General features: G+C 39.3%; 1 protein-coding gene across 1 annotated transcript; it reads right to left on the reverse strand.

Annotated features, from left to right (window-relative positions):
* Window positions 1-3195: 3195 nt before the first annotated feature.
* TRIM23 (tripartite motif containing 23) lies at window positions 3196-24603 on the reverse strand. The gene is made up of 11 exons (XM_080574683.1): window positions 24437-24603; window positions 23560-23722; window positions 13624-13745; window positions 12530-12808; window positions 11764-11946; window positions 10880-11095; window positions 9681-9815; window positions 8429-8558; window positions 8206-8316; window positions 6649-6773; window positions 3196-6305 (listed from the first exon to the last, which is right to left on the reverse strand). Exons 1-11 carry the CDS (start codon window positions 24539-24541, stop codon window positions 6126-6128), a joined length of 1749 nt encoding a protein of 582 aa, XP_080430809.1. The 5' UTR covers window positions 24542-24603; the 3' UTR covers window positions 3196-6125.
* Between the last annotated feature and the right edge of the window lie 54 nt (window positions 24604-24657).

Here is a 24657-nt window from a genome sequence, read left to right on the forward strand (position 1 = left end):
TTTTTCTTGTCTCTTCTATACAAGATTGAAGATGCAAGTCTATACCATGGCTCATGATAGTGTTTTTAGAATATAATCAAGGTATAGTTTGTACCTTTCTGATATTTATTTGCATCTTCCATGTCTAAACCTTCTTATGCTAGTGACATCTTTGACAGAGGAAGAGGTCAGAACCCTTAGGCTATGTCTGTATTGCCAGCACTTGTCCTCATGGGGGACTTTAACTTCCTGGACATATGCTGGAAATACAGTACAGCCCTGAGGAAGCAGTCTAGAAGGTTCCTGGAGTGCGTGGAAGACAGCTTCCTGAAGCATGAAATGGTGGAGTTCTTGGTGAAGTCAGGAGGGGGGTCAGTATAACTGCTATCTTGGACTTCCAGAGGGCTGACTGAACTGTTCAGGGCACTGGTAGGGAGGGTCCCTTGGGAGTCAGTCCTGAAGGGCAGAGGGGTCCAGGAAGGCAGTCTTAAATGCGCAGAAGCAGGCTGTCATTGTGCGCTGTAAGATGGGCTGGTGGGGAGGAAGACCCATGTGGCTGAACAGGGAACTTTTGCTGGGCGTCTGGGAGAAAAAAAGGGTTTGTCTGGTGGAAGAAGGGACAGGCAACACAGGGAGAGTACAAGGAAGTTGCCAGCATATGCAGAGAGAAAATCAGAAAGCCAAAGCCCAACACAAGCTCAACCTGGCCACTATGGTTAAGGACAACGAAAAATGCTTTTATAAATATATTAACAGCAAGAGGAGGGCCAAGGAGAATTTCCATCCTTTACCGGATGCCGGGGGGAACACGATACTGAGGCAAGGAAAAGGCTGAGGTTCTTCAATGCCTTCTTTTACATCTGCGTTTACTAGCCAGACCACTTATCCTCAGGATACTCAGCCTCCTGACCGGTAAGTCTGTGACAAGGAGCAGAAGAAACCCCTCCCAGTTAAGGTGGAAACAGTTAGGGGCCTGCTGCTCCACCTGGACTCTGACAAGTCCATGGGGCCAGAGGGGATCCACCCGAGGGTGATGAGAGAGTTGATGGATATGATTGCTGGGCTGCTTTCCCTCATCTGTCAGTGGTCATGATCATCTGGAGAGATCCCAGATGACGGGAGACTTGCTTATGTGCTGCCCATCTACAAGAATGGTCATAAGGAGGGCCTGGAGGACTACAGGCGTGTCAGCCTGACCTCGGTGCCAGGGAAGGCGATGGAACAGGTCATCTTGCATGCAGTCACACAGCATCTGGGGGACCACTGGGGGATCAGGCCCAGCCAGCATGGGTTCATGAAAGGCAAGTCCTGCCTGACCAACCTCATCTCCTCCTATGACCAGGTGACCCACCTGGTGGATGAGGGAAAGGCTGTTGATGTAGTCTACCTAGACTTCAGCGAGGTCTTTGACACGGTCTCCCACAGTCTTCTCCTGGAGAAGCTGGCAGCCCAGGGCTTGGACAGGCCAGGGCTTGGACAGGTACACTCTTTGCTGGGTTAAAAACTGGCTGGACGGCCAGGCCCAGAGAGTGGTGGTGAACGGAGTGAAGTCCAGCTGGCGACCGGTCACCAGTGGTGTTCCTCAGGGGTCGGTGTTGGGGCCTGTCCTCTTTAATATCTTTATTGATGATTTGAGTGAGGGAATTGAGTGCACCCTCAGTAAGTCTGCAGATGACACCAAGCTGGGGGGTAGTGTCGATCTGCAGGTGGGTAGGAAGGCCCTGCAGAGGGACCTGGACAGGATGGGTCAATGGGCAGAGGCCAATGGGATGAGGTTCAACATGGCCAAGTGCTGGGTCCTGCACTTTGGCCACAACAACCCCATGCAGCGCTACAGGCTTGGGGCAGATTGGCTGAAAAGCTGTGCAGAGGAAAAGGATCTGGGGGTGCTGATTGATGCTCGCCTGAACACGAGCAGGCAGTGTGCCCAGGTGGCCAAGGCGGCCAACGGCATCCTGGCTTGTATCAGGAATAGTGTAGCCAGCAGGACCAGGGAGGTGATCGCCCCCTGTACTCTCCTCTGGTGAGGCCGCACCTCGAGTACTGTGTTCAGCTTTGGGCCCCTCACTACAGGAAGGACATCGAGGCCCTGGAGCGTGTCTAGAGAAGGGCTACGAAGCTGGTGAAGGGCCTGGAACACAAGTCCTATGGGGAGCAGCTGACAGAAGTGGGGTTGTTTAGTATGGAGAAGAGGAGGCTCAGGGGAGACCTTATTGCTCTCTGCAACTCCCTGAAAGGAAGGTGTGGGGAGCTGGGGGTCAGCCTCTTCTCACAGGTAACTAGTGATAGGCCTAGAGGGAATGGCCTCAAGTTGCACCAGGGGAGGTTCAGGTTGGAAATGAGGAGACATTTCTCCTCAGAAAGAGCAGTCAGGCATTGGGATGGGTTGCCCAGGGAGGTGGTGGAGTCACCGTCCCTGGGGGTGTTCAAGGAAAGGTTGGATGTGGTGCTTAGGGACATGGTTTAGTGGGTGACATTGGTGGTAGGGGGATGGTTGGACCAGATGATCTTGGAGGTTTTTTCCAAACTTAATGATTCTATTATCAACAATTAGAGTGTTGTGAATGTTTTGCTATGACAATACATAATCTACCTCTTCAAAGGTGGTCCACATTCATTTGGACTGAATGAGCAAGTAACCAATTTATTCAACTGCAGTTTATGAAGTGCTGTGCAAAATGTGCCCTTTTTTTCTTTAAATGCTTCCTTTCTCATTATTTTAGCCTTGGGTATCTGTTTTTGGCCTGATTTTTCTCTAAAAGCCTACAACCGTCACCAGATCTGCTGAAAAACTCATTTGAGATAATTGCTACGATTTATTTCAAACTAAGCTCATGTCCAGTGTTTTGATGTGGTCCTTAGTGAAAGCTTAGATGCCTTTTAAAGCTGTTGTGAACCTGTGGCTAAATAGGGTCCTGTATTATAGTGGACAGTTAAGTCTACTGTAAATACTGTATTGTTAACTTTGAGTGTTTATGTTCACATAACACCACAACACTCTGCAGTTTACAACTGTGGCAAGTTCACAAAAACAGATATGTGATAAGCAAATTCAGTCCATTGAAAGCTGTTACCCTGAGGAGGCTTACTTTATTGAGATAAAAGGCTACCTTCAGGCATCAAACAAGAACGTTTTAGTATGTTAGATGTAGCACACCTCTGTTCTTAGATAACTATCAAAAAAGGCAAGTTTATTAAAAGAAAACTAGATCTCCAAAAGTTTTAGATACTTTTATTGAAGAAAACAACTCATTTTTCCAGACAACTCTGCACCTCATGAATTGTTTCCATTAAAAGAGCCCTTTCTTTCCAAAAATAATTATGTAACATCCATCGGTTCAGAATTTGGAACCATCTCAGAAGAAAGCCCTCAAGTACCACCCATTCCACTATAAATTTGAAGGTAACATACAGAAAGACCACATTGTGTGATAAAACATGATTTTTGCAGTTAGCCTAGACATACTATTTTTGAGCCAAGATTATTTAAAGAATGCCACAACACTGTCACTAGATGTTGCATTTACTCAATTTCACAATTAAGTCAAAATCTTATGAAACGTTAATCAGCCTTTTCAAATAATCCTCATAGTTAGTAACACTTGAATAAGTTCTAGTTGAGGAACTACTTCTTTGCATAAGTCAGAACATTAAAACTGAAGTTCAACAGAACTGGTGAAACAAGCTTAAATTTTTAACTGAAGCAGTTTATATATAGTATTAACTTATAATACAAATAAACCTCTCAGTGTACCTGTTTACACTAAAGAGTTCACAGACAAATGCAACACCTTCACAGTTACTTTAAGTCATCTTAAATAAATTCCACTAAAAACACTGTATGGTAGTATTCCACGTATGTCACAAGCAAGCAATCCTTTGTACTCAAAAATATGCACGAGTGAGTGTATTTCCTCTGCCCGCAAATATACTGCCACAAAAAACAAAAACATTCCACCAACTCACGAACTGGTCACCTTGAGCATTTTTTAGCAGTAATTAGAAACGTAACTACGGAGTATGAGGGCACTGTATAACTGACACAGAAACCAACTATAATAAAGTTACAGGTTCAGATTTTTCTTGAGAACAAATGTCTTCCTGGAAAAAGTATCTACCACACTAGCAGACCTTATTAATGTTTTAAAAAGAGCGCTACGAACAGACAGTCAGCACTAACTATATCTGGAACTGCTCTGCGGTACAGGCTGAGCAGATGCTCAAGTCAACAGCAGCCAACTGTGTATCGTGCAAGATGTTGCAGGCTGGGAAGGATGATTATTTTTTTTTAGTTCGGTGGTGCAGAAAAAATGCCCTTCAGCCCAATGTAAACTATTTCTAGATTAATCAGGTAATCTGCAGAAAGAGTAACTACCCCTTCTCAGTACCTATGTAGGCATTGAAGCTTGTTTCACAAACATTACTATTTTAAAGCTTAGTGTTCTTTCAGCTACTATTCAAGTAATTAGACCTGCTTAAACTGAAGCTCCATTTAACATCATTTACATGAAACACATGTAACAAGAGAAAACTATGAACAAGTGTCATTATGAGGAAGTAGTTCTTTAACTACTTCCTCTTGAAAAAAGTGCAAATGTACTAGAATTTTTGCTTATACATTCTTGGCCTTACCTAAAGTATGTAGTTGGAAAACATCATAAAGCTGACAATACAAAAAAGCCACAGCCACAGACCATGCGATTATTCTTCCTCACTGGGTGAGAGTCACAGCCTTCACAGGTTAATGTTTTTCAGTGTGTCAAAAAGATCTGTGCAACAACGCTGCTTGTTTCTGCTGCGTGATTCTTCCTGTTTACCTCTACTGTGGTAAGAAAAGATGCTCTGCAGTTTTGATCTATTGGCTATGCTCTTCCTTGCTCTTTTACTGATGTGAAGAGGGTCGTGGCATGTCTTCTTCAATGGGCAGTGGCTGTGCACTTAGGAGAAGACCAGAAGTTTCTTGTATGCATACCAGTCAGATAAAACTTAACAGAACTGCGTGCGCAGCAGAAAAGGAGATACCACTAAGTGACCACAACCTTTTCTAAACTTAAACAGTGCTACACATATATCACATGGGTTTGTGAATGAGTGACCTTTGAAAACAGAGGCATTGGTGACAGCTGCATGTAGAAGATGTAGTAAGAATTAAAAATCTTAATACAGAAGGTTTACATCACATTTTGCTATCAGCTTTTGTAAGTAAGAGTTATAATTAGTGAACACTGTTTTTACATTATGTTATTTTAAGGCCACTACCTTTATCTGGAAGCTTGGCTTCTACATAAGAGTACATAGGTGGATTGATATTACACCACACTGCTTCTTTGAGGTGGTCTTTTTTTTTTAAGCTTCATTTGACTTCTTGAGGAGCAATCTTAATCTCTAAAGGCAGATTATGTCCTCAAGAATTCACAAAACATTTTCACCTTAATATCACTATAGTCTGTCCATAAATAATTTAGCATGTGTAGACTTTCAAAAAAAAGTAAAATAAAAAATAGAAAACAACCAACTAAACAATGTCACATCCAGTTAGTACTACATTGTTCCCGATTCTCGGTTTTCTTTGCCATTATGCTCCCATCTACTAACAGAGAGGTTAATAAATAACAGGGGAAGCATTTTCCTTTTGCAGTGTATTTGCATGTAATTTCCAATGCCAGCTTTAGCTGAATGCATTTTTTAAGATATTAAAAAGTAGCATAATTTATTTCTGACTAATGACCTCAGCTGACTATTCTAATAACCTAAGATGGATTTTGGAATAGTTTCTTGGGAAAGCATTTCTAAACCGCTCAAAGTTTTTCTGACATTAACTTCCGCAACCTTATTATGATTGTTAGATGAACTCTAATGCATATTTTACCAGGGAAGAACTTTAAGTTTTAACAACCTAATTTCAACAAAAAGAATTTTCAAGGCCCCTGTGTAACTAGCCCATTTCATCACTTGTACATGTATCAAATGTCAAAAACACTAACTGTACAAGTTTACTGAACCAATTATCCAGTCTTGAATAAAGGCTTGTATTTTTCTGTAACCATCAAGTTTAAATAAATTCCCCCCTTCAGAGGGCAGACCTGGTTACAACATCCTAAATCATGCAAACAAAACAGTGAACAACAAACACGACTGTTCTGAAATTAAGCCACATCCAGGACACCAGCAGCCACTAACTGCCTTGAAAGCCAGTCTAATCCTTCAAAAAGTCCTGTACCACTTCGGGCATCACAACCCTGGATATACCAGCTACGGCCACAGCAGAGTTTATGGAGACTCAGCAGTTCCGTAATTTCTTCCACTGAAAGCGCGCCTGCTACATCCTGCAACAGAATCAGATATACAGACTCAATTATTTTTCCGTACTCTGAAGCTTTTTTAACTGATGGCTTAGATTAAGGCTACAGATTACATAAAAGCTTTCCAAACCTCAAAGTCAAATGAAACAGTGACAAGTTCACTACTTGTTATCACAAAAACAAAAACTGACTTAAATCTACTAGGCCCTTTAGCATTATTTTACCAAAATTAAATATTAGGAAAACATCTATATTTTATCCTTTCCATATTACCATTCCCGTTCCTGTAGGGGAGGATTCAGGAAGTTTGAATTTGATACACAAACTCAGGTAAAGAGTAGCAGAATGAAAAAAAAGTCACAAGTACCTGTTTATTAGCAAAGATCAGGAGCAAGGCATCCCGCAATTCCTTCTCTGTTAACAATTTTGCGAGTTCACTGTGTGCTTCACTGACCCTGTCTCTGTGACTGCTATCAATAACAAACACAACCGCTGTGAAAGAAAAAAAAACATTTTACACACATTCACATACAAACTGTCAAGTTAGCTTTCAGCTAACATTTTTTTTCCTAGCAGTCCTTTACATGAAGTTTCTCAGCAGCACACAACTTCAGTTTCAGGAAGACATTGAAACGCCTTACATACCTCTATACTTTTGACAAAAATCTAGAATTCACCTTGAAACAAGGAAGAAGTCTGCAGTTTTAGGCCTAGTTTAACACAAAGGCTGTGCAAGTTTTAACTGCTTTGGTCTAAACCAGATTTACCTTGTGTGGATCGAGTATCCCCGTGCAAATCATTTTTGATCCATTTATGTTCAGACTCACACACAATGGTTTCATTTCCCTTAGCTGGCTGCAGAACGTACAGTTAAGCCAAATCAGCACAGCTTTCCTGAGCTATGGACTACATATTACAGAGAAGACTACAATGGACTCGACACAGAGACAGTAAGTTTTACTATGCACCACAGAAAGTAACCAAGGTACCAGAAAGACCAGAGAGTTAGGTGGACAGAATTCAAACTCACTGTGTTTTAAATACATGGAGAGATAAATAAATAACACCACCAAAACCAAACAAAACTTACTGCAAGGATGCACCAGGTTAATTGCTTAGATTGTTGTCTCCAGCTTACAATTCTTAAAGGCTGACATAACTCTATGCTACTGGTATTTATTGGGTAAGATTTAATAGATCAACAGAAACCCAAGATCAAATTTTTAAAAGTTTGTGAAGATGGGGGTGATTGAAAATGTTAAAGTTTGCAGTGAAGGCTAAATAACGCACAAAATGCATTTGCAAAACTCAAAACTAATGTTTTCTCATTCCTAAGTATTTCAGGCAATCCACAGTGAATTCATGAAGAGAAGCCCCTTTCTAAGTTGGAAAACAACTACAGAGCACTTACAGAAGGGCAGCGTTAATTTCCAAGTCAGCATCATTTATAACAAATTTTACTAATAAAGTGCTTGATTCTGAAATCTAGTCCACAAGTAGATCTAAGACTGCAATGCAAAGTAAGAAATCGCAGAACTTTGTAGAATTTAGAGGCTCCTAAGACTGAGTATTTTAATTTCAAGTGCTATTTAAACTTTGCACCGGACAAGTACTACTTCTCACTACACAAACTTTGGAACACTGCACCTTGACTGTTGTCAGACAAAACCAGATTTAACAGAAATTCTAATTTTGTTTGGCATTTCATGAACTGTCTGATGGATTTATGGAGAAGACACCCTTATCATACAGCAGACACAATGAACAACTAGATTAAAATATGTTAGCTCATGAATCTAGCAGCTGAACTTTGTATTAGATGAAAAATGTTCTACGGTTATACATGATTTCTGTTAATTACCTTTTTGGCTCTGAAATACAAGTCAGAAGACAAAATATGGTTTATAAGTTGTATTAGTCTCACCTTGTGTATTGAGATAATAATGCTTCCACAACGGCCTCAACTTGTGCTTCCCTCCTACATCCCAAATAGTAAACTTCAGATTCTTGTATTCTACTGTTTCAACATTAAAACCTAAATAAAAACATTTGAGTTTTATAATCTTGTCTATGGATATAAGCTAGTCAAATTCTACAGATAAGTCAAACATTCAGAAAATCCTTACATTTAAGTTGTTGCGACTAACCTATTGTTGGAATTGGCTGCATGAATTCGTCTTGCTTTAACTTAAACAAAATAGTTGTTTTGCCAGCTCCATCTAATCCTAGAGTGACAACCCGAATTTCCATTTTTGGTCCAATATGTACTCTGTTGTCCTGGAAGAAACAGCATACACAAACAAGTTTTGGAAATTAATGTTAGAAAACCTGTATTTGTAAGATACTTATGTTCTCACTATTTGTGAAGTCATTAAATGGATGGACTGTAAAAGTGCAAGTCAGTTCTGTCAATAATATGGATCACCACTACAGAAGTTACTGGATGTTAACTTTGGATGTTAACTTGTAACTTCTACCTGTGTTATCACATCTCTTAAAAAGCCATCCAAAGACATCTCATGCTTGTACATCTGTACTTAACATTTCAGATTTTTTTTTTATTATCATTTGTGGCTCAAATACCACAAGTTGCTTATAGCAATTAAAATTCTCTGACCAGCAAACTGTTGGTTTTGTAGCTTTTCCACTACGTTTTGTCACATCAATGTTCCCAGCTACAGTTATTTCATTGCAGAAGGCTCCGCTGCTATACTTCTTCACCTCAACCTATTTCCAGACCTTTGCAACTTGAAAACAGCAACATTAATTGCTTTAAGCAGTAATCTGAAATAGTGATTTTAAAACCAAACATATCACAAAATAAGTCTTGGTTTGAGGCAAGGAAAAGAATCCCTATTTGTAGTTCAGACAAAGCTACCATAAAAACTGAATGAACTGAAGCTCACGTTATGAACTGAAATATACAATAGATTTTTTTGGTTTTTAAATACAGGTTTGCAATATTCAAGAAACATAAGCATTCTGCAAGAGTTATGCTGCCGTCATGAAAAAGCCAAGAGACAGAAGGGGTAATTTCATAGTCTGAGCTAAACATACAGCGAATCAGGGACATTTCCAAAGAAAAGTGCTTCTAGCATTCACAAATACTAACTGAATATTTAAAGGAAAGCAGCTGATGTTCAAGGAAAGCTACTGATGTAGCCAGTCATTAAATGTTAAATTATTATTTCTCACACTAATTATAGCACAGTGGTTTTGTTGCTCAAATACCAGACAGTACTCATCATCGGATAAAGTACTGTGGCTTGATGCTGAACTGCCTGAATTTGCTGCAACAAATACAGTATCATAGTGAAGATATATTATTCCTGCTTTCTTTAAAATACACTTTGGCCTTCATAAAGTGGATAGCTGTTATTTCCATGAGATTAAATATACCTTTGTAAAAGTGACAGGAATGCTAGCATCCAGCTGTACATGATCTGCAAGCTCTGTAAATTGTTGCTGCTGTTTCTGTAATGTCTCGAGCAATCTTGTAATTTCCTGTTTGGCCAACACTACTCTACAGTCATCCTAAACAGACAAAAAAACACAAAACCATGCTTTTCTCTCAGTAACATACTTAGTACAAACAAATCAGGACATAAGTAAATATGATAATTGGAAATGAAGTATTTTAAATAGAAATACTCTAGTTAAAGAAACACCTACAAAAAATGTATTTAAAATCATGATACAAATACATAGGCCGTGTCATTCTTCCTTAATACTAGGAGACACTAAATGGTTCTGTGGTTGTAAAAAAAAAAAACCTTTAACCTTTCTTAGTCCTCTAAGAATAAAGATTAGAAAAGAGAATAATATAATACATAAAGAATATTTATATCATTCACATATCATTCCAGCAGCTGGACTACAGCTGCTGCTTTGCAGCCAACGTACTTAACACAAGATCAAAATCCACTGTTAATAAGAAAACTTGCATAGTTAAAACATACATTTGACTAAGCCACCAGACACTAGTTCTAAACAAATTTTAAAAGTTTGTATAAATATCACATTAATGAAGTGATTTCTCATACTCAATTTACTGTTCACTACATATGCAATTTTGTTATTGTTAAATTAAGAGAATAAAGCACCAACCAGATATTCTTATGTAGCCACTTTTTTCACACATTTAGTATGATACTGAATTGCCCACACTGCAAATGCTAGAGACAGTTATTTAGTCCAAACACAGTTTGTCCTACCAACCTTGCATGACAACTATCTTCAAACATGCATATTAGTAATTACAACTGTAAAATCCTTCCCATTTTTTTTTTTTTTTTTACGTTTTCTTGTTTCACTTTTCTCTCTCCTCCTCCCCACAAACCTCAAAAACATACTACTCTAAAGAGTCATGTCACAAAATTTATAGCAACTGGACAATTTGATGCTGTTGTACTGACTATCCTTGTTTAACACCCCCTTATAAAGAACATTGGCAATCTCATGTTATATAATTATTGTCTTAAGACAAATAGTCTAAAGGAAAATAAATGCAGAGTACCACACACACTTTGTTTGTAGCCTAAACTTAAATCACGGTGCTAGGTGTGTTATGGGATGTTATGGCTCACTTGCCAACTTACCTGTTGTAGAGTCTTTTCACAATGAAGGCAAGCTGTTGAAACCTGTGACAATAGGATGGTCATGTCTTCTTGCTGTTGCCTAAGCCAAATCAATTTCTCTCTCACATGAGCATCAACAACGCTAAGAGCCATTTCCTCCTGACGACAAAGGGTTTCATGAAGATCAGAAAAATAGGCTCGGACACATGAGCGAGCGTTCTCTGCAGTCCCTGGTACCTACAGTGTTACAATCAAAAGAACAAGAGCAATAAGGACACCAGTTGATTGCAGAAGCATATTTTTCATTTCATTCTAATTTCTAAATTATGTTCAGGTCTGCTGAGCTACATCAAAGTTCAAGACCCAGTTATACAGTCTTATCAGCATTAAAACCAAGATCCTCCAAGAACTTACTCCTATAATCAAGTAGCTTATTCATATATATATAAATATTATACACACACCCTACTAGAAATTTTCTACTGACCAGATGTTACTGACCCAGTAATATCACAGCACTCGAGGACAGACATGCAATCTGTCACTGTACTTCAATATTACACTTGTAATTATACAGCTTTTCCTACTGCCTCTCTATTTTCGTGCAGACTAAGAACTACTGTGATGAATTACAAGTTCCCTGCTGTCTCAATAGTGATAGAGAACTTGGTAGAGACAGTAGTCTCATCTCTTGGTAGAGAGAACTTAAGGTCTTGTCTTACTGAGCCTATGTATAATTTTCAAAGCAATTCTTCAAAATGAAAGCATTGTAATAAGGTATGTTATAATTCACTGCTCTGAAAAAAAATTCATTTGTTAGAAGCTTAAGAACAACCTTATAAACCATATTTGAGTTATTATAAACAGCAATTATGTAAAAAAAACCAACAAACAACATAGCATACATGTTCTGTATGGGCCATTCCAACTCCATCTTCAACTATTTGTTCTCCTCCTTCTATATGCTGAACTATTCCAACTAATTTTCTTGAATAATCTGAGATTTCTTCTGTGAAAGTTCGTATGCAGTGGGCCATGTCTAAAATGGATGCACGTATCTGGTTTGCTTCTGGTTCCAAGACAGAATGCTATTAATTAAAAAGCAATGTATCAAAGATCAAGCATAAATATCTTCCTTATTCATCTTCTATATCCTTCTAAATATTAAAATCTACATGTATTATATGCATTAAATAAATTACATAAATGCATTAATCAGGAGTTACAGATTATGCTGACACTAAGATACATATCTAGCAATTACACAAGTACATATATAAATTTGTCTGTTTACAATAATTACTTCTAAAAAAAAACAGGTGGTTGGACCAAACCAGGTTGGGTGAACCTAGTGTTTACACGATGAATAACAACTTTCAGGACAGCTGATTCAATACCATAACATGTTCAGAAAAGCATCAAATAAAGGGACAGTCCACCTTAATATTTAAGTAACTTACTAAGGTCATAAAAATAATGTTTTTTCCTTGTCATTTTTACTATGGAAGTTATCTGAAATGAAGGAAAAAGGAAAGAACAGCATGGTGTTATTTCTATGAAGACATATCAAGAATCTATCCTTCTCTACTGATAATCTTTCATACTTGAACTGGATAAAAAAATTATGCAAGCCATCCCATGGCATGACACAAAACAAATTCTTATTAGTACCTTATGACCTTGATGCTTCCCATATTCTTTGCAGACACAACACATAAGAGGACTGGCCTGACAGCCCTCTTCTAAACAAACAAACTCAATAGCATGCACTTGGTGTTGGGAGCACATGGTCTTCTCATGAGGCTTATCAGCAAGAGGTACACGCTTGTGTTTCGCTAGTGTCTTTGTAGAATGAGTAAGCTGGGAACAGTCTGCACACAGGTGAGTGGCACAAACAGTGCAATAAACAGATGCAACATGGGCTTCATCTTCATCGCAACGAATGATACTCTAAAAAAAACAAAGAAAAAAGTTGTTAATATTTCATGCCAATTACTGGGAAAAACAAACAAAAACAAAGACCTGTCACCAATATAGACTGCTTTGAAAACTTGATTTTAAGTTCCTAATAGATCTTTACAAAATAAAAGTCAGTTTTCTTTACCATAAACTCCAATATATTATTCTCGGAGTGTTCAGTGATTCTATAATATAAACTTCAGTAGAAGTTGTAAAGATTTGAAGGCTAAAATAAATCAGGCTCCAGACATTTCCTTCAGAGAGAAATTTACAGAGAGACAAAACACCAACAGAAAAATATATACGTAGAACTATCACCTACTCCTAGAATACCTTCTGCATACCAGTTGTTAATAATGAGGTGCTAAATCAGTCAATTTTGATAATGAACTGCTATCACATGATGTAGTCATATCAAAAGACTACAGAAGGCAACTATTCGGAACAAGGAGTTGCTGTGAAGTCTTTAGGAAGAGTTTAGAAGAGTTTTCTAGAACTTATTAGAAAATTACTGTAAATAAAATATCTAAATGAGTAAACTTTTAAAAAATCTTAGAAGTCTAAAAAAGGGGGAAATACACATGCTTCATGTAACTACTACCTTTTTGATTTAGTCAGTGCATATTAGAATTGAATTATGAAGGAATTACTTAAAACCTTAATACTAGATACTAAAAGAAAATAGCTTTAGTCGTGAAATTACATTTGCCAAGGAAGTTACTTTTTTTTTTCCTATCTAAAGAATATTTTAAGCAAACTTAACAAAGTTGTTTTTTTTTTTTTTTTTTTTTTCCCAAACTCAGTACCTCTCCAGAGAGACCAATGGCTTCTTCTGCTGTCCCACACTGCCCAGCAGGTCCATTCTGCAAACGTTCCAAGAGTTCCAACAGAGCAAAATTCTTTTTCAAGCCCCAGACACCAGAATCTCCTATTTTTGAGGAAGAATTAAATGAGGGGGAGGAGAGGAAGAATAGAATCAGCATCTCCACAATCCACAGGCAAGATTCTGACAAATACTAGGACATATAATTATGGTGAGATACCACTATCACACTTTCTATCTAAGCTCACACTACCTTTCTATCCTCTTCTTTCCTTCCATCATGGAACTATTTATTGTTTATGCAGATTTTCCCTACTTAAGAAATGCCAAGACTATTAAATGCTTATAAAAACTCAGTAAGAACACTTGTAAAATGATCTGTGAAAGCTAACAACTACGGACTATAAGGAACACAAACTATAATGCATGTTATACAATTTAATAAATTTTGCACATCATTAACATTTCTACTGTACTAACAGAAGCTATGAAGAATTCACACTGACCAACCTCATATTCCCTGATCACAAGATGCAACACCTACTGCAGACCTCATCCCAGTAAAAAAAAAAAGAAAACTAAAACAATGTTTAGAACTATTTGATAGAGAAAAAGATCTACTTTCCTGCAGGGAGCATGAGAGAGAGAAGTCTATGTCTACTGCTGCATCACCCTTATTTTGTAGAGGTTAATAGGAAGCAACACAATGAACATCAAAAACACAATAGCATCCTGGAGACTGCTGCTAAATGCTACCTCAGTAGGCTACGTAGCATATGAAAACCTTAGTGATTACTTCTCCAAGAAAATATCACCCACTGACTTTTTTCAGCAACAGTATCATTAAGACATTTTCTCCGTTGAAGTACCACCTGTGAGCACTACTAGATGTTTACTTTTTAGTCATTACAAAATCACCGAATGGTTAAGGTTAGAAGGGTCCTCTGGAAGTTATCAAGTAAGGCTACCTACAGCAGGTTGGCCAGGACCATGTCCAGATGGCTTTTGAAGATCTCAGAGGAAGGAGACTCCACAACCACTCTGGGTAGTCTGTTCCATTGTTCCATCACCCGCACTGTGAAGAAACACTTCCTGATGTTCAGTGGGAATATCCTGTGTTCCATTTTGTGCCCATTGCCTCTTGTCTTGATGTTGGACACCACTAAAAAAGAGCCTGGCTCTATCTTCTTTGCACCCTCCCTTCATGTATTTATACACACTGATAAGACCACCTATTTCCCCCCACAACCCCATGCCTGAACAGTCCCACCTCTCTTCATCCTCTCCTCATAGGAGAGATACTCCAGTCCCTGCATCATCTTTGTGGCCCTTTGTTGGACCACCTCTGGTAGCTCCATGTCCCTCTTGTACTAGGGGCCCAGAACTGGACACAGCTCTCCAGGTGTCTCACCAGTGCTGAGCAGGGGGAAGGATCACCTCCCTCAGCCTATTGGCAACGCTCCTCCTAACGCAGCCCAAGACACCATTAGCCTTCCTTGCTTCAAGGGCACACCACGATGCCAAAGTCCTTTTCTGCAAAGCTGCCCTCCAGCTGGTTGGCCCATTCTCTTCTGTCATTCTCTTCCTGAGAGAGACATAATTACTTTCTTAAGTGGAAAACCTCTAGCATCTTCCTCACAGCAAAGAGGTTATATATATTAGAAACGTGATAGTACACATTCTAGTAGGATGCCATCAGGTATTCCTCAAATGGGCTGCATGCTATTTTCAAGGACCGAGTTGTCCTTGTTTCAGCTGGGATAGTTAGTTTTCTTCCTAGTGCTGTGTTTTGGATTTAGTATGAGAATAATGCTGGTAACATACCAATGCTTTAATACAAGTATTTCTCAGCCACAACTAATTCGAGGACTTTTCAGCTTCTCAAACCACCCTGTCAGCAAGGAGGCTGGCGGTGCAAAAGCTGCGAGGGGACAGAACCAAGACAGCTGGGCCAGACACAACACTGCTCAGGGTCTGCCTGGGCATCGGTCAGCGAGCAAGTGCATTGTGTATCATTTGTTTCGTATATCCTTTTATCATTAGTATTCCTCTACCTTCCTTTTCTGTCCTATTAAACTGTCTTTATTTCAACCCACATATTTTCGCCCCCTTTTCCCCCTCTGTTTCTCCCCCCCAAACACACTGGGGAGTGTGAGGAGGTGGAGTGAACAAATGGCCACGTGGTGCATAGCTGCCTGCTGGGTTAAACCACAGCACAAGTATACAGAACCCAATGTTTTTGTGATTATACATCTAGAGAGTTATTTTTGATTAGCTACAATAGGCTCACTACCACAGCTGAATCACAACTATATATTTCCAGAAACCTGGATGATCTGACAAGAGTTATTTTTAAAGGAGCTGTGTGTTGAATTCACTCAGGCTCTCCTCACAGAAGAGATATTAGGGTACCATTTCTGTATTCTAGAATATTCTATATTCTATGGTTTCTAGAGTACCAGAACTTGAGTACCATTTCTGTATTCTTGTTGTTTTTAATTTCAGGGGCAGATCAGTTTTTGAGGATATCTACAGCCTGAACTGTGCATTATTACTACACAGTTTGGGATCAGTTTAAGTCCTAATTAACACTAACAAGGCTGTTCATATACAGCACATATAGCCAATCCAGGTACAGGTTGTAATTATTTGTTAATGGTCCCTAATTTGGAAGGGACAAATCAAGAAGCATGTGCTCTTTCTCCAGCCTCCACACTATAATAAACTCAAAGAATATGTCTCCTGCTGTTGGTATATGGACTTTATTATGATCTGTTCACCAAAATTGGTGACATAGATAAATATTGGTCTACAATTACCTTAAAGGAGGGTATAGTGAGGTGGGGATCAGTCTCTTCTCCCAGGCACCAACTGATAAGATGAGGGGAAATGGCCTCAAGTTGTGCTGAGGGGAGGTTTAGATTGGATGCTAGGAAAGATTTCCTTACTGAAAGGGATGTGCAGCATTGGAACAGGCTGCCCAGGGAAGTGGTTGAGTCAGCATCCCTGGAGGTCTTCAACAAATGTGTAGATACAGAGCTTAGGGACGTGGTTTAATGGTGGACTTGGCAGTGCTAGGTTAAAGGTTGGATTAGATGATCCTGGAGGTCTTTCTCAGCCTAAATGATTCTTTGATTCTCAAGCTAATAAGGGAAAACCAATCCCCATTAAACCTCCAAATATCCTGTTTTCCTAAAAAGTATCATAGAATCCATGAATGCTTATGATTTCATAATAAATTATTTTCCCCAGCACTTGAAACCACCTATCTATGATCAAAGACAAGCTTAAAAAGTTACTTAATTATACCCAACATGACTGCTGAATACAAAGAGAGCACTTCTCTGGGCACTGAAAGAAAGGCAAAGTTTTCTCACGTAACATTGATGTTATTCAGATGTTTACTGAAGAACACAGACTGTTTACTGTAGGAAAACAAATATGGGGATTTTGCTAGCTTTGAGTACAATGATAGAAACTACAACACTCGCAATGCTACAGGCAGAGCAAGGGTACTAATGTGCATACTTTTATATAACCAACGACACATCCAGAAGTGCCTTGTTGTATTTGTACATAACCTGTATTAGCTGATATTGACTCATCTATTTTATTACCTTTTGAACTGTGTTCACAAGAAAAGATAGAAGCACTTGTGACTGCCTTAGTTAACTTAAATTTTGCTTCAAGCATGATCTGGAAAATACAATTTTAGAAAGCAATGCCAAATCCAGAAGAAAGCTGGGCTGCCTCTCATAATTCAGATGTAAAGATTAGCAGAACAGCAACTGGAGCCAGAAGTTGGTTCAGAGATCAGGTGGTCTCTAGAAGCTCTTGACATTTTCAGTCCACATATTTCGTGTCTGACAGGAGTCTGCATCTGACATGAACTCTCAGAAACTATATCCCAAGTGTCTACTCAAAGAGAAAGTCCAGGCCACTTGAACTGTCTGGTTCTGCTGAGTGTTTCATCTCTTCTGAATTATGCTGCCCTGTGGTGGCCTGGTAGCTGTACAACCTCTGCATCCTTCAGGAATTCAGATGTCATCTCAATGATCCTATACAGGCATTCGGCCTTTCTCGCTCAGCACTGAGATCTGGCAAACACTCCATAAATTTTGGTGTATAGTACTAGTGAGAGTAATGTTCCAAACAGACACTGACTACCGTGATTTGCATGCAGTTATAGTAACCAGAAGAACCATCCACCCATCCCAAATACTCATGTTTCACTGCTCCTCAGCTTGGTACCCACAGCTAGACAGTAACCAGCATTTTCATCATTGGGATCTCCAGCTCCCAAGCAGTTTGGATTTGCAGCACACAGAGATACAAGTCAAAAAGGATCTTTGTAGAATTACACACATGCTTCAAATATATTCACCACATAAAGGGCAATGCTTTTAAGGGTCAGATGTGTCACAATATTGCTTGCAAGGAAGGGTTCCACAAAGGCGACAACAACAGATCCGCAAGTTCTGTTCAAACCCAAACAATTGCATGATTCTGTGATCAGCAAAAGGCCACACATTTTAGCAAGTATTCTGTTTCTGGAAAAAGGGCCTATCAGGAATTGGCTGGTAACTTTGAAGCTTGGTATAAAGCAAGGGCATGTCACTGATCTCTGCACCTACCAATTCCACAACAGAAGCTTTTTCCACTACAGGTAGCACTACCAACACCCAGTCTAAGCCAAGTGTTCTTCCCAAAACCAAATGTGAAGAAAACCCCTAATTCTTGTTTAAGTTTTTGTCTGCCATAGTTCTTGAAGGAGTTTCCAAAGATTATGTTCTGGTCTTCCACAACTACAGTGAGCACAAGCACAGTCATCTGCTTTGATATATTCTGACTTCAGAGCCTAGTTACATTTTAGCTCCAGTACTCCCACCAGGATCACTGTGTTTTGAAAAACGGAACAAGGAAGAAAGTAATCTCATTACAAGTTGAAGAAATACAGAGTGCAACATCCTTTTTTTAAGACCTAAATTCTTTCAAATAATTTTGTAATGAGAACCTGGATTTTCTGACCCTGTATCTAGAAAGATTTCTGAACACTAACTCCTAAAGAACAAACCAGAGAAAAGTGGCTAGATGGTTCTCTTTGCACTGTTTAGTACAGCACTGTCCCATAGCAAAATGACTGTGCACAACCCTCAGTTACTACAGTATATAATATGCACTGTCAATGTGAATCAATATGATTGCTGATGCAGACCTTAAAGATCCAGATTAGCCATTATTCCAATACTCTTTAATAGCAGAGTATGCTATATACATGCACGCTCACCAAAACAATAAACCTACTTATCAAACAGATATATAGCAAATTAACCCTTAAGTAAACATTGTTTTTAGCCTTTAAGCAAACACTAGATAAGGCTGAGAGAAGACAAAGGTGCAGAATCATTACAGAGCTCCTTATAAAACTACTTCCTCTATGTTTATAAAAAAACAATCTAGCCTTGATAAAAAGTATTCCCCGTGGCTTACATTCTAGTGTCTGATTTTAGTCACATTAGTCTTCTCCTGTTCCATGTCTAACATGAAGAGAAAGCCAAGCCATAATAGGCAAAGCAGAATTAATTTATAGAAACATAACCAACAGAAGAGATCAGAAAAAAACTCTGGAGGTATTCTACCTTACAATCTATTTTCTACTTTGTAATTGAAATAAAAATTAAACTTTGGGAGAAACAAAGTCACACTGATTTTTACAATCTTACTATACTTTTAAAATTATATATCCTGAAATTTGCTAGTATACGTTAAGGATCATCAGTGTACTGTTAATCTTGGGCACAGATGGAAGAACAGGAAAGCTTACAAGTATAAATCTCCACTATTAATCTACTGTAACAGAATTTATAACCAGTAAGCAACTACAAAACATTCTCTGTTATACAGAAAGTCATATCTCATTTCACTAGTATCTACCATAAAGTTTACATGTTTGAGGAAAAGCCACTTTGCTTCTTTTTATACTAAACCTACTATAAAAATGCTGTGTACTCAGCATATATTTTCAACACAATTGATCAAGTATTTATTTTATATTAAAAAAACAACACTAAAACATGAGTTGTGTAAATACATCTGTTTAGTCTCTTAGACTTCAGTTCAAATTCTGCTTTGGTAACAAGTGTAAAAGAGTCTAGTGATCTCATCCTCATGCCTACAAGGGATGTTTGTGCCCATTACAAAACCATCGCACAATCTGACTGCCTCTTTTCCAACGAAGACGATGACATGAATAGCAGGAAGTATGTCAGCCAGGAACGAGATAGCAACAGAGCTGCATGGAGACACTACGATGGAGTCCAGCCAGCAACACAAATGCCGTTTTCAAATGCATGAAGCTTGTCTGGGGAAGGATTATAAATAACACCAGTAATAAAAGAGCGACTGGTGTCTAAATACCTGAACAAAGCAGAGAGAATGGTATCAAAGCAGAGAGAATGTTATGTTATAGCCACATTTTCTTGTACAATGTTTTGAAATTTTATCTTAGCACTCAAACACTAGCAAAAGAATATGTAAGTGTAAACAACAATGGGATGCATTCCCTGAAGTATGCCAAAGTCTGCACACATCAGCTGAACAAGTTTTAATGACAGAAAGTAGTTCAGGTTCTGTAACATGATGATCACAGAAGAGTTTACCTGAGCCGTATTACTAAAGGCCTCCTTAGCAGAGCTGCTTGGCTAAAGTGAAAAGCCAGTCTCCGACATAAGCACACCCTTCCTAACAGTTCTCTGGTCTACGTACTTTGCAAAACAAACAAACAAACCAAAGCACCACCCCACACACACACACACAAAAAAAAAAAGCACAAAAAAATCCAATCCCACATGGGATAGGGAAGAGAAAAAGCAGGTTGCTAGAAATGAATCACCTCTTCTCCCACATAAGAATATTCCGAGGGAAAAAAACTTTCTAAAAGGAGTCTTCTTCTAAAGAGACTGTTACATAGATTATGCTGTGTAAATAAACAATATCCAGAACATACGGCTTCAGACATCTGAAAATTGAAAAATTTTTTCTATTACATCTTTTTTGTTGTTAAAGAATGTTAATTCAGTTGACAGCTCACATACCTTCAACAAGCATACGCTCACTTAAAATTGTCCATTGGAAGATTGGTCACATTAAAAAAACTGTCTCAAACAAAAAATAAATCTATTTGGTCTACTCTGCAAGTAACGTGGTTTGGACAGGCTTCAGTATTACCAGTTCTTTACTAAGTCAAGCCTTTACTAAGCCTTTACTAAGCCTTTTCCATGATGGCAAGATTTTTATGAACTATCAGAATATTTTGCTGAACACGTAAACACATTGCCAGTTCTTAATCGTAGACTTTATGTATCCTGACAAAATACTTCTAATCCTGCCTTCTCAAATGGTGACATACTCATAGAAGAAAGAGGCCAGCAAATTCAAACCAAGCATCCACTTCAGAAGGGGGGGGGGGGGGGGAAAGACAGCCTTCATATAGCTCCCTGCGTACCTCTTAAAGGTAGGATTAAAGGAAGGATTCTCAAGAATCCTTCTGAAAAGCTAGAAAAATGTAAAATTAAATGATTTAGTAATACAATTTAATATTAGTAAGAGCAAGGGAAAAAAAGCAATTCTATCTGCTTAATTATAGCACAGGTTAAATGACTATTAGATTAAAAGCATCCATAAAATCCACAGCTACTGACTAAGGAATTTTGTTCAATGCACATAGCCTTATGCCTCGTTTATAAAACTTCTCTTTTGACAGAACTTTCTTTTGACAGCAGTACTATAAGCTAGGTTTAGATACTACACGGCTGCCTGAGGCTAACTCACTAAAGCGCAGAACATCAATTGCAGAAATGTGCGAAAACAGAGCTTGTTTCCTCACTGGCCATCACATGGACAGGAAGGAAGAACGAGAAGTTGCTTTTATCATATCCAGGGTTGACGTACCTCCCTCCCACCTCCGCTCCTGAGCTCCCTGTTGGAAAAAGAACCACTAGCTCTGCAGGTGTAACTAACAGCAGCAACAATGAGGTGGTTAGGACAAGACAAATGCACAGACTCCTAAAAAAGGGATCACGACAAGATGCCCTCTACAAAGCACATTTTTACATGCTGTAAACAATATTTCATGAGACAATTCTTACAGAGCTGGTGAGCTGCAAAGTAGATGGCCCAATTCTGCCCCAGATCATCAAGCAGAACATGTTTATCCACAGAAGTATTTTTACTCTTGAGCTGTTTTGCTAAAGTTTTTTTGAGCAACTGCTGGTCATAGCATATCATTTGTCTTTTCAGAACTAGCCATTTCTTCCCTCTTCCTCTGTATAGAAGCACTACTAAACTTCTAAGGCTTCTATTTCATCAGAAGCTCCTAATTATTATATAAGATGAAGCTTTTATAAAAACACTATGTTTTTTTCAACTATGTTAAACCTAAAGCTCAAAAAAACAAGACTCTACAGGATACTTTCAGTTGTCTGATAAAACAGACAGTAAAAATTACTCAGTGACAAGTTCCCTATTACAGTAAAAAGAGTGTCTGCTTTTAGTTTACAAGATACAAGCAGAGGTCTTAAACAGAAGTTTCACAAGAGCAAGTTTGATTCTCGTGCACTAACTTATTCCTCATAAAAGCACACTTTCAGCTGTACAATCATAGATAAAATATATGTTGTAACTCTTTTAACCACATACCCTCCTGCTGTCTTCCCCCACACCCCAAACTCCTCTTTCATATGATATATGACCCTGGTAATTCTTTTCCTGACTTCTGTTTCCATGAAAGTGTCCCAGAATGTGCCTTAATATTTCGTCTCACTCTAGCAAATTCTCTCACTTCAAAGTAAATTCTTATTCAAGCTAATTTGATAATTATACATTCCTTTCACAGACTACTGTTCTAGAGATCTCTCACTCTGAGGATTCTCCTCCATCCAACTCTTCTTTTCCCACTCTGGTATTCAAAGCTACTGTAGCCAGTTCTGTAAACAAGTTCATCTTGGTACAAATTCTTCTGATAACTTGTTTTCTCTGTAACCCTATGCTCACTATGCAATTCCTATTCTAAAGGAATTACAAACATGTGTCATCTTTGCCTAAAATAAACTCCAACTGTGGGATAAAAGCTGTTTCTTATGCTTTCAAGTACTCGCTGCATACACTTCTGCAATAATGAAATTCCTGTTCAAAGTATGAGTTTCAACCTTGACAACTCCAGTATGCGTTACTTCATATTTAGAACTACTCTACATTTTAAAAGGAGGTTTGTTATTACTGGTACTTTCCCGTATATCACTTCATCATGAATCTGGACAAAACTGTTTGTCAAAGAAAATCTATTTAATTGCATAGCTTATTTACTATTTAGGATAACAGGAAAACAATGCCCACACAGGAACCTGAAAACGCTAGCTTAAAATAGACTGGCCACTTTGTAAATAGAAGTTTACAAAAATGCTTTAAGGTATGAAGCTTGTAAGCCCAAGTTCAAGAAGAAGATAATGTTCAAAACTTAGGACTTAATTTTTCTGAGATACCTATCTCACTAATGCTTAACAGTGCTACAAGCTTCTCTGAAGGAAAAAGAACATACCACATTTATTAATTGGAAATATTAAAATACATCACTAGGAAGGTCCTCCACTGTAAAAAAAAAAAAGTCAACACATTTAGCTCACCCATATTATTGAGTCCTGTGCACTATCTACATATGCCATCTAGCTATTCATTTTAATGTATATCATCAATTTTCAGCAGAATCAAAGCAAGAAATTGTAGATTCTGACCAAGTATACGACTGTCTGCAGGCAGGCCTGTAACAGAAATCAGTTCTTGTTCTGCTTTTGGTACAACCTCACAGTACTCTAAATATCCTGGGCTGACCGCTTTTAAGAACTTTAGACTTAATTTTCCTTACCTAATTCAGTAACTTGTCGATCAAAAGGACAACGAACTGCTCTGCCATGAAGGGGAAGCCGGGTTAGACAGTCATGGCAGACAGTATGGCCACACAGAAGCAGTCGGGGAACTTTGTCACCTTGCAGAGAAAACACATCTTCACAGACTCCACACTCGAGAACCTACAATTTAAGAAGAGGCCATATTTGTTTTCAAGCTGATGAAGAGGGGAAGACTTCATACAATAAGCCATTTGACACATTTTATTTTATAACAGTTTCTGCAATCACAGCAGATAGGCTGATTCATTAATTTTGACACATAAAGAATGATCATAAGAGTAGCAGAAGAAGAAAAGAGACCAGAACTCTCCAGCATCCTCCTGCAAGATCACCCCTAGTTCACTTCCATTTCATGCACCACCACAAGAAGATCCCACTTGTCAATCAGCACACCTAAGAAAACCGATGCTTCCTTACAGAAAAAAAAAAAGGAAACAAGGGGCAAGACCCTGCCAAAGCAGACAGGCAGCTGGTGGAGGAAGTTTCTATTCACATCTGATCCACGTAAAAAGGTCAGTCATACCGAACCAGCCACTTATGAAGCTACAAACGCAGCATCGAGGTAGCAGGAACAAACAGCGGGGGGGAGAAGAACACCTTAAACGGCTGACAAAAAGAGCAAAATCGATCACCGTGTGGAAAAAAACAAAAACAAGACAACCCGTAATACAACAGCGCCAGCTAACCGCGCGTCTCCCCGCCGGGCCGCCCTCCCCCAGGAATGCGACGCCTGCTCGCTCCGGGACAGCTCCCGGCTTCGGGGCGGCCTCCCCCGTCCTCGCAACCCCCTCACGGCGACCCCGGCCGGCCGCAGGAGGGCACAGCCCGCCTCACCTTCACGGCGGCTCCCGCCGAGCCCCGGCTGCCGCCGCCAACAGTGCTGGAGGCGCGGCCGCCGTCCTGCGCTGCCCCGGCCCTGTTTACAGCCAGCGCCGCCATCTTGAGGGGGCGGGCAGCGGGAAGGGGCCGGCCGCCGCCCTGAGGGCACCGCCCCGCTGTGCGCATGCGCACCGCTCCCCTCCGGCTGGCGCCAGACAACCACAGCTCCCATCGCG

The sequence above is a fragment of the Anser brachyrhynchus genome (genome assembly GCF_964034855.1).
Source record: "Anser brachyrhynchus genome assembly, chromosome: Z".
Classification (NCBI taxonomy): domain Eukaryota; kingdom Metazoa; phylum Chordata; class Aves; order Anseriformes; family Anatidae; genus Anser; species Anser brachyrhynchus.

Bases quoted from the DNA above. Each gene is read 5' to 3' on its own strand.
- TRIM23 (XM_080574683.1), bottom strand. From the start codon at position 24,541: ATGGCGGCGCTGGCTGTAAACAGGGCCGGGGCAGCGCAGGACGGCGGC. The intron at 9,816-10,879 runs GTAAGTTGGCAA...TTGTCTGTTTAG, and splicing joins GTGAAAAGACTCTACAACAG to GATGACTGTAGAGTAGTGTT. The intron at 6,306-6,648 runs GTACTTGTGACT...ATTCTGTTGCAG, and splicing joins TGATCTTTGCTAATAAACAG to GATGTAGCAGGCGCGCTTTC.